Source organism: Bipolaris zeicola (assembly GCF_000523435.1).
Source record: "Bipolaris zeicola 26-R-13 unplaced genomic scaffold scaffold_134, whole genome shotgun sequence".
Lineage (NCBI taxonomy): Eukaryota > Fungi > Ascomycota > Dothideomycetes > Pleosporales > Pleosporaceae > Bipolaris > Bipolaris zeicola.
The window spans coordinates 22,612-37,706 of record NW_006912183.1 but is presented as its reverse complement, the minus strand read 5'-3'; the positions used below and the strand labels follow the sequence as shown (position 1 = coordinate 37,706).

At 51.6% G+C, this 15,095-nt stretch overlaps 5 protein-coding genes across 5 annotated transcripts; 3 read left to right on the top strand and 2 right to left on the bottom strand.

Annotated features, from left to right (window-relative positions):
• Positions 1-10: 10 nt before the first annotated feature.
• On the bottom strand, positions 11-2,092 carry COCCADRAFT_28029 (uncharacterized protein; the record flags this gene model as incomplete). The annotated part of the gene is made up of 1 exon (XM_007716300.1): positions 11-2,092. The coding sequence occupies one exon, from the start codon at positions 2,090-2,092 to the stop codon at positions 11-13; it is 2,082 nt and encodes a 693-aa protein (XP_007714490.1).
• A 2,952-nt stretch (positions 2,093-5,044) lies between these two features.
• Positions 5,045-7,122, top strand: COCCADRAFT_28028 (uncharacterized protein; the record flags this gene model as incomplete). Its single annotated transcript, XM_007716299.1, has 3 exons — positions 5,045-5,096; positions 5,148-5,879; positions 5,927-7,122. 3 exons carry the CDS (start codon positions 5,045-5,047, stop codon positions 7,120-7,122), a joined length of 1,980 nt encoding a protein of 659 aa, XP_007714489.1.
• Positions 7,123-7,484: 362 nt separating this feature from the next.
• Positions 7,485-9,224, top strand: COCCADRAFT_101928 (uncharacterized protein; the record flags this gene model as incomplete). The annotated part of the gene is made up of 1 exon (XM_007716311.1): positions 7,485-9,224. One exon carries the CDS (start codon positions 7,485-7,487, stop codon positions 9,222-9,224), a length of 1,740 nt encoding a protein of 579 aa, XP_007714501.1.
• Positions 9,225-9,409: 185 nt separating this feature from the next.
• COCCADRAFT_101889 (uncharacterized protein) lies at positions 9,410-11,163 on the bottom strand (the record flags this gene model as incomplete). The annotated part of the gene is made up of 4 exons (XM_007716310.1): positions 9,410-9,633; positions 9,712-10,705; positions 10,754-10,909; positions 10,996-11,163. 4 exons carry the CDS (start codon positions 11,161-11,163, stop codon positions 9,410-9,412), a joined length of 1,542 nt encoding a protein of 513 aa, XP_007714500.1.
• A 361-nt stretch (positions 11,164-11,524) lies between these two features.
• COCCADRAFT_6869 (uncharacterized protein) lies at positions 11,525-14,741 on the top strand (the record flags this gene model as incomplete). Its single annotated transcript, XM_007716291.1, has 3 exons — positions 11,525-11,619; positions 11,678-11,893; positions 11,951-14,741. 3 exons carry the CDS (start codon positions 11,525-11,527, stop codon positions 14,739-14,741), a joined length of 3,102 nt encoding a protein of 1,033 aa, XP_007714481.1.
• Between the last annotated feature and the right edge of the window lie 354 nt (positions 14,742-15,095).

Here is a 15,095-nt window from a genome sequence, read left to right as displayed (position 1 = left end):
AAAGAGATTTTTAGATACCACCTTTGAGATAGTAATCTAGGGGATATCCCAACCAAGCGCACTGTTCTACATCTTGGTATCCAGTGCTCTTGCTTGGCCAGTCTAAGAAACGGATTTCATCGCCATTCTGACCTGTTGCATCGACGGCTTTCCACGCGCCGAATTTCTTCGCGCCCTCAACCTCCTTTTCATATCCCCGTACGTCCAAGTAACTCACGCTGGGGTTTGGGTCGCCGCTTCGGATGAACGAGGCAAAGTATCCCGTGGTAAGCTGCTCGCTCCACAGATCCTTGGAGTCACGGATTGTAGTCAGTGTGCCAAATACCCAGTCAGTTTCCGAGCCATGGATACGGAAGTAAGGGTTCTCTGGGTTGTTATTGGCGGGCCCGCCGAGGCCGTCGGGATCGTAACCGCCAATTGTGCGCTCGAATTGATAAAAGTAGGCCTTTTCGAAGGCGTGGGAGCGGGAGCCAGAATACACGGTGGATTGGTCAATGCAGCGGAACATCTTGTCTGTTGTGATGCGCTGGGAGACGTTGAACGAGTCGAGTGTCAGGTTTCCCGTGTTGACCAAGGGGAAGAGACCAGAATCGATGACGCGTTGGGCCCATGTGCTGTTGATGCTGAGGGCTTCTTGGAGACCCTGGCTATGGTTTGAGATGGCGGTTTTGGGGTAATTAGTAAATGAGGCGCCGTCGTTGCGAGTGACGCCAAACATGACGGGAATGTGCGCGGTACTAGCGTTGCGAGTTGTGAGGATGAGGTTGGATGTGTCGACGTAGGTTCCATCCTGGACGACATAGCGTGCGACAGTATTGAAACCAATTATCTTTGCTGCGTCGGTTGTTTTAAGACAGGCAATCTGAGCAGACAAGTCGGTGCTGTTGCAGCCCGCTGCCGCAAAGATCTGCTGGCCTGCCTTCTGGTAACTTTCCTCGATAGTGAGGTAGGTTGAGTATGTTGTACCGTAGTCACCATCGAGGCCCAGTGTCTTGCCCCCTCCGAGATTGGACATGGCAATGGCACCTTGGAACTTGCCAATGGCTTTTGGTGAACCGAGATGCACACGAACTGAGCCGGCGCCTGCAGAACCACCGGCGATGGTGATTCTCTTAGGGTCACCTCCAAAAGAGGCGATATTGGCAATGACCCAGTCTAGTGCCACTTGTTGGTCCTGGATACCAAAGTTTCCTTTGATGTCCGTTCCTGGAATGGCAAGGAAACCGAGCGTGGAGAGACGGTAGTTGATACTGACAACAACCAGGTCTTCTTTACTCGCCAAGTTTCCACCGTCGGTAAGCGGATCTGAACCGACTCCTCCTGTGAATCCTCCACCGTGAATCCAGAAAAGAACCGGTCGAAGGTTCTTCTTGGATCCAGATTTAGGAATGTAGGGCGTCTGAATACCCAAAAACAGACAATCCTCACTTCCACCACCACCCTGAATACACTGTGACCCGTGCTGGGTAGCTTGAATAGTCTGGCCCTTCTTGGAATAGATAGAAGAGTACTGAAATCGCTTTGGTGTATCGGCGTATGGGATGCCGAGGAAGCGGAACGACTTTTGGTTGCGGTACCCAACGAACGTGTTGCCTCCCGATGCTACTGAGACACTACTGCCCTCGACAAATCCAGCATTTCGTGAGCCATTGTTGAAGGATTGAGTGCACAAAACTGGTAGTTGTTTGCGAGGCGCCGGAGAAGACAGGTAGCTCACGCGGTCACCCACTGAAACGACACCGTTGTCGATGTGATAACCCTGCCCCGCGTCGCTGTATTTGGCGTAGTCTTGGTATGAGAGGGCATCATTGAAATCGTCCTGATGCTGTTCAAGAGCAGCTCGGGTGATGAGCTTCTCATTCAAGGAAGCGCAGGCTGCCGCTGCACTGGCTTGGGGAACCGGGTCGAGGACAATAGCGCCAATGTGGTTCTTGTCGTCTGATCCATTGAGGTTGTTCTGATAGACAAGTGTCAAGGAAGATTTTGCATTTGACACGCCAGCGGTAGCGTTTGGCTGAGCTACTGGAGAAGCCTGAGAGACAGCTGCCAAACCAGCCGTAGCAGCGGCGACAAAGGTGGCTAGGACAGTCATCTTGAATGTTGACGAGGAGACTTGATCAACAGCTGGAGTATCTTCCCCGTGCATCTTGGCCTTCTTATACAGCCCCGGCAACCCGGATGTCGTTAGGGTCGTAATTTATCAACCGTAGCGCCGGTGCTAGGCAGTGGCACTGTGCAAGAGGCTATTCAAATCAAGCCTTTGAACGCCGGTTTACCCCAGCAACCGATAGGTAGATCGATGCCTAGGCAGGGGCACTGGCAAAATACTAGTTAGTAAAGGTGGGCACCGCTATGGGCATGGTCGATTTTAGCGCCATGTCCGTCTCGACACGTGTGATAAGGTCATGATGGATTTCTGCATGTAGCAACTGGTGTGAAGGATACCCCAACCGGTTCCCATGCAACAGATAAAAATTTGCTATGCTTTTGAGGTCGAAGGTGCCATTGTCGCTGCCAAACGAACTCCAACAGTGATGTATAGGCCGCGATCTGGGTCAAGGCGGTAGTATTTAGCCGTTTAGCCAGCATATACGGTGGTTCAAGGAGCGTTCCGTAGACTAAGAGGCGTTACAGGGGTCGGAGTGGAGGTAGTCGCGATCTATTCGCGGGGTTTAGGTTTTCGGGTGGGAAAAAGCAGAAGTGGATATGTTATGGGGTAATGGCCGGGTACAATGCGGGGAGTCGACCAGAACGGAGATTTGCCGACCATGATGTTAGTGTTAGCACAACTCGCGGTTTGGATCCAACGCCTTCCACTTTTTCGCCACAACCTTATATTCATTGGAGGTGCAGCGTGGACACGCACGCTTCTCTTTCAGTACGTGTTCATGAAGCATAGTCCAGACCGCGCTTTGGATAAGAAATCACCATACTGTCTAGGATAAACCAACCCTTCTGAATAAGTTGACTAGAAACTTGACCTAAAACTGAGTCTTTTTCGCATCTCTCGTCAAAGACCGAGTCGCGCGGTATTCGTTGCAATTTCTACTTGGAGTTGCATGTGCGCGCAAACCGTACACATGGAAGTTGACACGCAACCCGAGACTCGTATCTTGCACATGGTGTTGGAACTGAGATGGCAGTATGTCATTTGGGCTATGGTCGTGATAGGATGTCGTAGGCCATCATCTTGCAGGATTCGCAGATGGATCTTGTCTATCGCAGTGGGTCGCGTTAGGCAGATCGGCAGCTGCAACACTGTGGCACAGCAAATGCTTATCTGGAACATGAGAACTCGAATTCGAGCTTCACATCCTGCTCTGTGTCAGCGCGAGTCAAGAAAACACAAATCTCATAACCTTTTTGTTTTTTGACCCCTCCAAAAGCAGCAAGCGTTTCTTTGTCTAGCGCACCTCAGCGTGGGCGCGGTAGATACGACCATTGTATTATTCAGTAGCTGAGATTGAACCGGGCCGTGGTCGGCACCATGTTTCTTGTTTGTTGAACAAGCACATAGCTACTCCGCAGTCTTAAGGCTTGGGGGCGCAATTGGCGTTGGCATGAAGACAGCGGGTGTCTGCATACAGGGTTCATCCAGGTCTGGAGAGACGACAAGGGTAAGTTTGATAGGTAGCTGAGAAGACTATAGTGAGATAGTTATGACGTCAAGTCATCGCTCAGACACCAGTATGTTAACATTATGTATGCGAACGTGCTGATACACTATATGCAACGTGGTCTAACTCGTGTATCTCGGAATTGTCAAGATTGTAGATAGAGTACATGGATTGGATCATAGGATTAAAAACGCCCTTTTCAGACCGATGCAAGGCACTCATAACCCAGCCATGGTTGTTTCGATAAGAAAAAAGAAAAGAAAAGATGGAGACTAACGACTAGTAATACATACATATATGTGTGTTGTCTGAGGATTGACCGCCATGATAATATGTCGTGGTAGTCGTTGAGGGATAAAGCAGTCTCGTAGTCACATGTCAGCACGGGCCGAATCATGAGCGTATAGACACTACACATGTATGCTTTTGCATCTTCGCATCTTATACCTCAATGCGCATGATTACTCCATGCATGTCCGCGCAATTTTTGTTTATTCCCGCAAACCCACTGCGCAAGAGTAGCACAACACAGTGAATATCCTTGTCCAAGCTCCACACGCTGTAACACCGCCGCACCATGGCACCGCTATTCGTCCCCCTTCAGTCGTTACGGCGGAGCGCCGGAAGGCCGGAGCAGAGACTTCCAATACGGGGGAGCTACGTTTCCGACGTTTTGACGTTGGCGCTGGAGAGGACCGCTATACGCTCCAATGACAGCTGTTACCATTCAAAAGGGAGATGAGCTGCAAATTAGCAGCGTGTGGGTGCCTAACTGCGGGGACGTGAGGCTGAGCGCCCCCCGCAGAGCCGTACAAGGACAACAGTAGATGGTGGCCTGAAGGCAGCACAGCATCATTGCTGACCTCCCAAGGATGGCGAAGGCGTCTCAAATATCAACAAAGGAGACGTTCAATGTCGATGATGGTGTGGCGGTTGCTAGGTAGGCTCGTATCCCTGGCAGCGCTCCACAAGAAATTACGCGCTACGAGTGTGCCTGACGCACGCACACAACTAACGGCCATGAAGGGTATCCGACATAGCCGGTACTGCGGTCAAAGAAGCAGTGCAGGAAAGACAACTGTAGTGCTGATGACTGGGACTGGAAAGGCGAGCACGCGACTGTCGGCAAGTGGCAGTTCACTAGGTAGTTTGTCATAAATAGAGCAAGCTAATAGGAGGATCGCCAGGGTTCCGCGACTCCAGCCACACCAAAGTGGCACCTATATCCGGACCAACGTACGGGATGAGGTCAGACCAGTCTCCTAGCGCTTCCTGCCATTCCAGCCGTTTGAAGCGAGCCATGGTTGTCCGTGGTGTGATTGCAACATTTAACATGGCCGTCCGCCGCATGCCCAGAGGTGTACACTTCAACCATTCTACTAACCCCCTTACCACCTTGGCACCGAGTGTCTCTTGATACTACTAGCATGCGGTGTTCTTCTCTGCTGTCGGCTTCGGCACTAGCCAGCCTAGCGACCTGTAGGCGACACACCCAAACCCCCCCATGAACCGCTACTGACGCAGGTACAGCATCTGCCCTTGGCCCTCGCGATGCCAGAGTCGCCCCTCCTACAAGTGCTGTAGAATCATGGAAGCGCGCTGCCCCACAAGCCCCCAATGGCTATGCTCCCGCCGAAGTTACCTGTCCCTCAACACGCCCGAGTATTCGATCTGCCGATAGGCTCTCCAACTCCGAGACAGAATGGCTCAAGAAGAGAAGGCCAAACACAATAGAGCCCATGCGTGCCTTCTTGCAAAGGGCCAACATCCAAGGATTCGACGTCAACAGATACCTTGATACCCATCGCGACAACACCACAGCCCTGCCAAACATTGCAATCTCCTTCTCCGGCGGCGGATACCGTGCCTTGCTCAATGGCGCAGGTGCTCTAGCAGCATTCGACAACCGAACCTCCGGCTCGACAAATGCCGGTCACCTGGGAGGCTTGTTGCAGTCGGCTACCTACGTTTCAGCCTTGTCCGGCGGTGGATGGCTAATTGGAAGCATTTACGCCAACAACTTCACTTCAGTAGAGGATATTACCAAAGAGGGCGAGAACACTCCTCTCTGGCAGTTCCAGAACTCGCTTCTTAAGGGACCCCCCTCAAGGGGCATCCAGGTGCTTTCAACTGCTCAATACTTTGAGAACCTAGTCAGCACCGTCGGGGAAAAGTCCGATGCGGGATTCAACACCTCCATTACCGATCTTTACGGTCGAGGCCTCTCGTTTCAGCTTATCAACGCAACTGACGGAGGGCCTGGTACGTCCATAAGTTCACCATCCCATGTTCTACGCTAACTCATTTAGATTATACCTTCTCTTCTATTCAAGACGACCCTAGGTTCTCATCTGGAGACGCGCCCATGCCTATCCTCATAGCTGACGAGCGCGCGCCTGGGGATCTGATCATTTCCCTCAATGCTACCGTCTTTGAGTTCAACCCTTTTGAGATGGGCTCTTTTGATCCCACAACATTTGGTTTCGCCCCACTCAAGTACGTTGGCTCGAATTTCAGCCAAGGACAGCTTCCCCAGAATCAAGGTTGTGTTGCCGGATTTGATAATCTCGGGTTTGTCATGGGAACAAGCAGTTCATTGTTCAATCAGATTTTCCTCACATTGAACAGCGTCCAAAATATACCCGATATTCTCAGGAGCCTCGCAACTCGTATTCTAGGAAGGATTGGACGCGACTCAAACGATATCGCAGATTACACGCCCAACCCTTTTTACCAATATCACAACGACACAAACCCTAGCGCCTCCAGCAAGCGCCTTACGCTTGTAGATGGCGGCGAAGATCTTCAGAACATTCCTCTCAACCCAGTCATTCAGCCCGTGCGCCAGGTTGATGTCATTTTTGCTGTCGACTCGTCTGCCGACACTGTTATGTCGGGTAGCCCATCCCAAAATTGGCCCAATGGCACTGCTCTTATTGCCACCTACCAGCGTGCGGAATCGCCAATCATGAACAAGACGACTTTCCCTTACATCCCAGGTCACGATACATTCGTAGCCCTTGGCCTGAACAACCGGCCTACCTTCTTTGGCTGTAACAGCAAGAATGTCACACAGGGTAATAACATTCCTCCTCTCGTTGTGTACCTTCCCAACGCTCCTTATTCCTTCTGGTCCAACACATCAACATTTGAGAAGCTCTCGTACACCCTCGAAGAACGCGCTAGTATGATCAAAAATGGTTACGAGGTTGTGACCCAGGCAAACTCAACACGTGAGGGTGCCAACAACTGGCCTACTTGCGTCGGATGCGCTATTCTTTCCAGGAGTTTGGAACGCAACGGCCAGGCTGTTCCAGACGTGTGCAATCAGTGCTTCCAACGATACTGCTGGAATGGTACCACGGTTGCCAGCGCGGCGCCATACAATCCGAAGATGATCATTTCGGGAGCCAATGCCACACAGAACAGCGGTGTGAGCAGCTTTGTGCCCAACCTCCTTGGTCTTGCTCTGGTAGCTGCTGGGTCTGCCTACATGATGATTTAGGCGTTTGTTTTCTATCTTTGTACTCGTTGGATGACAACATATTTGCGGTGGTTTAAGCCTTGCATGTTTCTTAGCGTCGGAAGCACATGATACCTCTTTCCCATTATATAGCAATCTAGCCTTTGATTTATATCCTGAAATGTGCTTGTTGTCGGTCCCCCCATTATAGATGAACACATCGTCACTGGAGCTTTTGTTGCGGCTCGTCGGTAGCCCTGTCCGTCCCTGCATTAGAGGCCCGTGGCGTATGTATGGATGCCCCGCCATCCCACCTAGTAGCAAAGGGAAAAAAGCCATGACCCCGCCACACTTCTCTACGCAAACCAACCACAATATACGTAACCAACAAACAAACATACGAAATGGCCGTCCCAGCGCTCGAGGGTGCGCCTGTACTCTCAACGCCCGATACACACATCTTCGAAGACCCGACGCCGGCTGTGGATCCCTCGAATCTCCCTCGGTTATCAGATGAGCAGGTCGCGCTCACGTACGAGATTGAACGCACAGTCCGGGAAATACGAGAAGGAAAATGGAAGAGAATTGCTCTGCAGTTTCCAGATCATATGCTCGGCGATGCACCGAGAGTGTATGACCATTTGACTCGAGGACTGAAGAAGGAGCGGAAAGGGCAGAACAGTAGCGAACAAGAAAAGAGCGGGCAGTCGCTGAATGGCACAAAGGCCTCGACTGTTGAAGAAGAATTGGCCACAGATATGAACAAGACGGGGATACAGGATAACGAGGGCGTTTTCGAGGAAAAACTGTTTATACTGGGAGACACCTCATACGGCGCGTGCTGCGTAGATGAAGTGGCTGCTGAGCACGTCGACGCAGATGTAGTCGTGCACTATGGCCGCTCATGCCTATCGCCGCCATCAAGACTACCAGTCATTTACGTTTTCACCGAGCGAGAGCTCGACATCGACGCCACCATTGCCACGTTCAAGGAGACCTACCCTGAAAAGGACAAGAAAGTAGTTCTCATGGCGGACATACCGTACTCGCACCACATCCCACGTCTATACCAACGCCTCCACGAAGACGGATACACAAACATCCACGCCACAGAAATCGTACACAAGCCCTCCTCACCCCTACCCAACCGCACCGTCCCACAAGAAGTTCAAGAAAAAGGCGACGACACCCTCCGCGACTACGCCCTCTTCCACATCTCCGACCCACCTACATCTCTCCTCCTCGCCCTCTCCTCCCGCGTATCCTCAATCCACATCTACCCCACCACCGCACCCGCCAGCTCCGCCTCCCTAGCCAGCACATCGAAAACCCTTAACAGACGCTACGCCCTCATTACCTCCCTCGCCACAACCCCCATCTTCGGCATCCTCATCAACACCCTCTCCGTGAAAAACTACATGCACATCCTTTCGCACGTCCAACAGCAAATCGCCGCTGCGGGCAAAAAGTCCTACACCTTCGTCGTCGGCAAGGTCAACGCGGCAAAAGTGGCGAATTTCAGCGAGGTAGGCGGCTGGGTCGTAATTGGGTGCTGGGAGAGTAGTTTAATCGAGAGTCGAGATTTCTGGCGGCCAATGATTACGCCGTGGGAACTTGGTGTTGCGCTCAAGGGTGATGCCGAGCGTGTGTGGACAGGGACTTGGGAGCCGGATTTTCAGAAGGTGTTGGATGAGGATCGCGAAAAGGAGAATCACGAATCGGTGGGTGGTGGAGACGAGAAAGAGAAAGAAGGTGAAGATGGCGCAGAGTACGATTCAGAAGAGGAATCCCAACCCCCAGAGTTCGACCTTAGAACTGGTCAGTACGTCTCACATGCAAGGCCGATGTGGTCTGCTGCAGCGAGGAATACGACAAAGGCTGTTGCGAATGGTGATGGTGCACCTTCGGCTAGTTCTGCGCTGACGAAACGTGCGAATGGAGATATTGCGGCTGTGGGTGGTGTCGCGTCGCCCGGTGCAGAGTATCTGCGATCGAATCGCACCTGGCAGGGCTTGGGTAGTGATTATCAGAATGGAGAAGATGGAGAAGAAGGGACGGGGAGTGCAAGGGCGGCGAAGATGGAAGAGGGGAGGAGTGGGATTGCGAGAGGGTATGTTGTTGGGGATGAGGGAAGGATACATTGAGGAGAAGAAGGATGTTGAAAAGGGACTTTGCTGTAAAAGTGGGATTACTTGTATATGTATATTCTGGCTTCATGTGGGCTCATCGCTCGAAAGAACAAAACGTTGTTTGACCCCTCCACATTATTCACGATACGTTATCATCATATATCATCATCATTGTCGCACACCTGTCAACAAAAACCGCTTCACCGCATACCGAGAGCAACCCGAGCCCAAGCTGTTTCCATGTCCTCCACCAAAGTGAGAAACTCATCGCTCTCGAGATGGCGAAAGATAAACTCGTTGAGTGCTGCTCTGCGTGCTTCATCAGGTTGCATCGTATATGCTGCTAGACGTTCGATATCATTAGCTCCAGGTGTAGTACCACTGGCAACGAGCACGTTCGAGATATGGTGACTAGCTTCTGATACTGTAGGTGTAGTGGGTGGACGACGAAAAGGTCCCGACACTAGTCCTTGTGTGTTCCTCACCTCAACACCTGACGTACTGTGATTCTGTAGCAATACCGAATTAGGGGAACTCGAATTTACGAATGATAGTGGAGAAGACAACGGAGACGAGAATGCTGTGGGTGACGATGCATGCCCAGAATGGTTATTTGGGGATGTCTGTGCACGTTGAAATAAGTTCTGGTCCTGATTCGGTGTATGAGGGGGTTGTTGCATTGGCTGCTTGCCACGGCCAACCTTGTCAATTACAGTAGGTTGTGACAGAGGAGGGAGCTCAACATCCTTACTGTTTGCGCTGCGACTGGATCCGGGTCGTTGGGCAGCTGAGCGTGGTAGAGCAGGGGGACCCATCAACCCGGTGGATGGCCTACTATCAGAAGCTCGCCCACTATCGCTTCCCGATGATTTTGGCTCTGATAGGCGTTGAAAAGGGAGTTCTCGTCGTGGCGGTAGCAGTTCAGCAGTACCTGGGCGGTTGAAAAGCATTGCAGTCTCTGGGCGCTCAGTAGATGCTTGTGGAGGTTCTTCTACAGTAGAGCGAGAGTGATCTGAGGAGGAAGAGACATCTTTCCAACTACGACTCAGGATATCAGCGGTAGCCGATTGAGGCCGAGGGAAAAGCATTGGCGGATTCAGAGGACTGGAGAAAGAAGCTGTAGTAAGAGTGTCTCCTCGGTCAGAGGTTGGGGTAGCGAATGAAAGACGAGTGTTAGTAGCTGCTTGTAAGTGAGGTTCGAAAGTCGTAGATGCATTGACGGCAGTGCGAGGTCGATTGGAGATTTCTGCTAATCGCGATGGGGGGCAGGTCAGTCCGCCTTCTGTGTTGGCACTGCTCATGGGTCGCTCAGAAGAAGCGGCAGATTCAATGTTAGGTCTGAAGAGTGATAAAAGTGCTTGTGCTGGTCTCGGAGATGGAGCTGTTATGGACGATGGAGTGTTGTGCCCAGTCATGTGAAGGCCGATTTGACGAAGGCGATTGAATGCCGTGTCGAAGTCTTTTTCCGACTTGAACCTGATTTGAATACGACGAACCTGTACTCTGTGTCAGAGCTGCAGGAACTGAAATAGCTATTTGCGTACTTTTTGATTGGGCAATCGCCATCGGATAGCAAGCAATGGGCTGCGAACAATGGCGGAGGTTGGCAGCTGTTCCGCCTGCATCTGCACTCCTTGATCTTGCATTTGACGAATCAATTTTTCTCCTTCCTTTACGAGTCGCTCTATATCTATAAGGTGCTGTGTTTAAGAAATTAGCAAGTTTGTTGAACACATGTAGTCAGTAGCTCCGTGTTGAAGAGGTATCAGGCATGCTTGTCTCGTACCCGAACCTGCGTGCCCTGAACCACTTTTATGAGCTGAGCATTATCGCGTCCACCATAGCTGTCAATTACGAAAGTGAGGTCATGTGTTTCTTTCTGCCAGTTGAACTTCTGCTGCTTGGCATCCGCGTCTTGAGCCGTGGACAGGCTCGTAAGCGGAAGTGAGAGCATGACAGTTAGTGAGTGGTACGTGGCTGTTGGTTAGTTGGAGATGAAGTATGCCTTCAAGAGATGAATGACTTGGTTGTCAAAGCTCGGTTCTAGCATAATGCTATCCCAAGTCATGGGCATGTGGCTGTGAGAAGACGTGAGAAGGATCAAGGAAGTCGCGACTGGGAGATGGTCACATGACCTTAGCGCTAGATGAACGCGGTGGATTCTGGAGTTCTGGTGTTCGCTCATCCATCATCGCGACCGAACGCGCGCCGCGCATTCACCAGCAGATCCACCATTGCGCATGTCGCACCGCTCAAGCCACGCATGTATCCCGATCCGTGCGTCCGTAGTTTCTAGTGAATGCGACAGCCGCAACATGGCCCCAAACAAAACAGAGGAAACCTCCGTCGAGCCCACTCAAGAACGGGAAGAGTTTCTAGATACCTTGGCCGAATACCACGAAAAGCGCGGGTGCGTCATCTTGCCTGTTGTCTTGCACCCAGCGCACCCATATTGACTAGACGTGTAGGACTGTGCTGGATCGCGAGCCAAAGATCGGTAATCGACACATTGACCTTTTGCGCCTTTACAAACGCGTGAATGAAGAGGGAGGATACGACAAGGTTTCTGATACCAAGAACAACAAGCTTGCGTGGCGGAGAATCGCCTCGGAATTTCTCCCTAAGAGCCCCAGCATAACAACTCAAGCCTTTCTGGTCAAGACTGTCTACTACAAGAACCTTGCGTATGTCCAGGCCTCGCGCCTCACCCTGCGGTTCACCCCGGCTGACACACGAAATAGTGCATACGAAATATCCACAGTCCACAAGCGCGAACCCCCGCCACCTGAAATCCTCGAGAACGTATCCGCCAAGGGTGGGGACTTGCTGAACCGTACCGTAGAGAACTTCCACCCGCCTAGTAGTCGGGAAGCCGAGCGACTAAGGGGAGAGGAGGAATCAGACGAAGAAGACGACATGGAGAAGACACCCAAAGAAGACAAGATGGAAGTCGACGATTCCGCCAACCTTGGGCGGTCGACGCGCTCCCTCCGCCATGCGCCGCCCCAGCGGGTGCTGTTCCAGCCTGAAGCCTCGACTCGCCAGACCCGCCAATCCACGGGCCACCTGAACTCATCGCAAGCCAACGGATATGGAACAAGTGGAGCCGCCATGACAATTGCCAACTATGAGCCACGAACAGCTGTGCCAGCCACCATGAAACCCGTCGTAACTCCCTCGAACTCCCTCGATACATACGTGCAATCGCGCAAGAAGTACATCCTCAACAAGAAAAATAGGCCAGTCCCACTGAAAGGCATGATGCTACCCGGTACCGGCTTTCCTGGGCCCAGCATTTACATTCGCGCTCTCAATGCGCTGCGGTCAAAGGAGCCCGAGGAGGAGGCATATGCTCTTCACCATTTGGTCAAAATATCCCACGAGCGAGGCGACAAGTACCGCTTCGATCAATTTCCGGGACTTGCAGAAGCACTCATAGCCAAAGTCATCGATGTGGGCGCGCTCTTCTACGATGTGAGCTGGGACATTTCTTACCTCGAAGAGGAATTCAGTAACCCACAGACCCTGAATGGGTTGTCTGGCACACCCGACCTGCTTGAGCGCGTCTCTTCTCTCCACACGCTCGATATCCATGACAGTCTCCTACCTGAACAGACAGCCAAGTCGCTCAACATGATCAATGAGGCAGCACTGATTATCCGGAATATGGTTATGCTGAAGGAAAATGCATTGTTTGCCGCCCTCGTACCGTCCATTCAGGATATGATCGTCATTGCCCTCAATCTACCCACCCATCCGTCTGTAGTAGAGCTGCAGCATTACGCCCTTGAGATTACCGAGCAGTTGACGAAGTATTGGATGCTGGACTCTCAAAGTCCGCTCTACCGTTCTCTGCTAGCGCAAATCGACACGGATGACCGTGGTCGGATCATTACCTCTTTGAGAGCACTTGCACGAATATCTATGAACCTTGATGTTACAAACAAGCTCTCGAAAGTACCGACGAAGACTCTCAAATCAATATGTGACTGGCTACTAGTAGAAGACGAAGATCTCCGCATAGCCTGCCTAGACTTCCTCTACTTGTTCACTGGTTTCCCAGATAATGTTGAGACACTTGTACACGAAGTCGATATTGAGGGTGTCATCAAGCAATTGGTGCGACTGCTGCAGTATGGTGCAATTGCTTATGAGGAGCGTAGAACCACCCCAAAGACTACGAAATCATCAGCGCCACCAGAAAATGCACCAAAGCTGTCGTCCGCTATCATCGATCATCTAGTCACTCTTGATGAACCAGAGAGAAGTTCGCAATGGCTCAAGACGTGTTTCGAAGAGGATCCTACGGGCGAAATCACACAGATTCAACTTTGGTCAGCATACAACGCAGCCTTCTCAGAGCATATGGCACATAACCCGGCCTCTTTTAAGGCTCTCATGCCTGCAAAAGATTTCATCACAAACGTGTCAACTACGTTTGGTGGTGCATCTGCTCAAGTTTTGACTGTCGGTGGGCAACCAAAGTATACCATAAGAGGTATACGACCGCGTTCCGTACCAGTTGATCCGAGCACCAAGCGGCCATATATGCGCTGCTGCTGGCACCCACCGAGCTTGTTGAATGGTCACACGGATGGCAAACACTCCACGGCCAATGTCGAATGCGGTGAGTTTGCATCCGGTGCGAGATCTATGTGGGAACACGTCGTGAGTGTGCATCTCCAAGTCCCTCGTGATCAGGAGACAGGTCAGTGGCTGCTTGAGTCCAAGCCGGATATCGACATGAAAAACGGAGACGCGGTTTCGGCAAGTCCACCTTCGAAATACTTCTGTCACTGGGGTGGTTGTACGCGCTTCTCTCCCGATGGTACAGAATCTGCGTTTGAAGCTGGACAGCATCTGAAGACACATCTGCCAGACACAAGCATCAAGCATGCTATTCATGCAAAGCACAACCGGACACCATCAGAATCTCGGCCCATGACTTCTTCCTCACAGATGCGACACGAAAGTCTCCAGCCGCAATTCGGACAACCCGTAGGATTGAGCGGCTTAGGCATGAGCGGTCGACCCCAGACTTCAACCAGCTCCGTCAGCAGAAACGGCATGGGCAGGGAGGATTCGTCAGGCCCACACTCAGCTCCAAACTTCCGGTATTATAACACCGCCACCGATGAAACTAACGATGCGGCCGGCCTTCCTCTGTCCTCCGTGCTCGTCCTCCGCAATCTCGCCCGTCAGCTCAACAAGATCCCGCCGCCAACCTCCGTCACCGAAATCACATTACCCTCTTCTCCAACCCACAAGCGCGCATTCAGTGCTAGCGAAGGCAGTCCTGAAGCTGCGAGACGAGCTACGACAAGCGGTAAGAAGCCGCGTCTCAACGATGCAGCGTCCGAGCAAAGACGCGAGAACGAAGAGAGGGAAGAGCAAGAAGCGAAGAATGCAGGATGGGTCCCGCGCATGTTTACTCCGTTAAGAGACCAGATTGCCTTCACGGCTAGTCATAATCTTACGCTGAGGAATTATATTGGTGGGCTGCTGAAGGCTATTGCTGAGGGTGGAGGCTGATCTTGTTTTATCTATCATCCCTTATAAAAAAGAAAGTAGCTAATCTTTTGGCGTTTTGATGGGCAGAGGAGTGATGTGTTACTGTGTTGAGCAAAGCGTTTTCAAATGGGTGTCTGTTTGGAGTTTCTGCTTTTGTCTAGAGCAGGACTTTTGTATGCCTCGAGGGGAGGGGCTTTTTTTCTTCTCTAGGTATTTTCTATGCAAGTGACTTGGGCAATGGAAAGAAGTGCTAGTTGGATGTTCTCTTTTTTTGGTCGTCCGAGTCTTATGCTTCGTTACATACAGTTTCATATCATGCGGGTGATGTGAGCAGCCCTTTTCGAGAACATTTGCGTCACAATGGTCTCTGGAGTT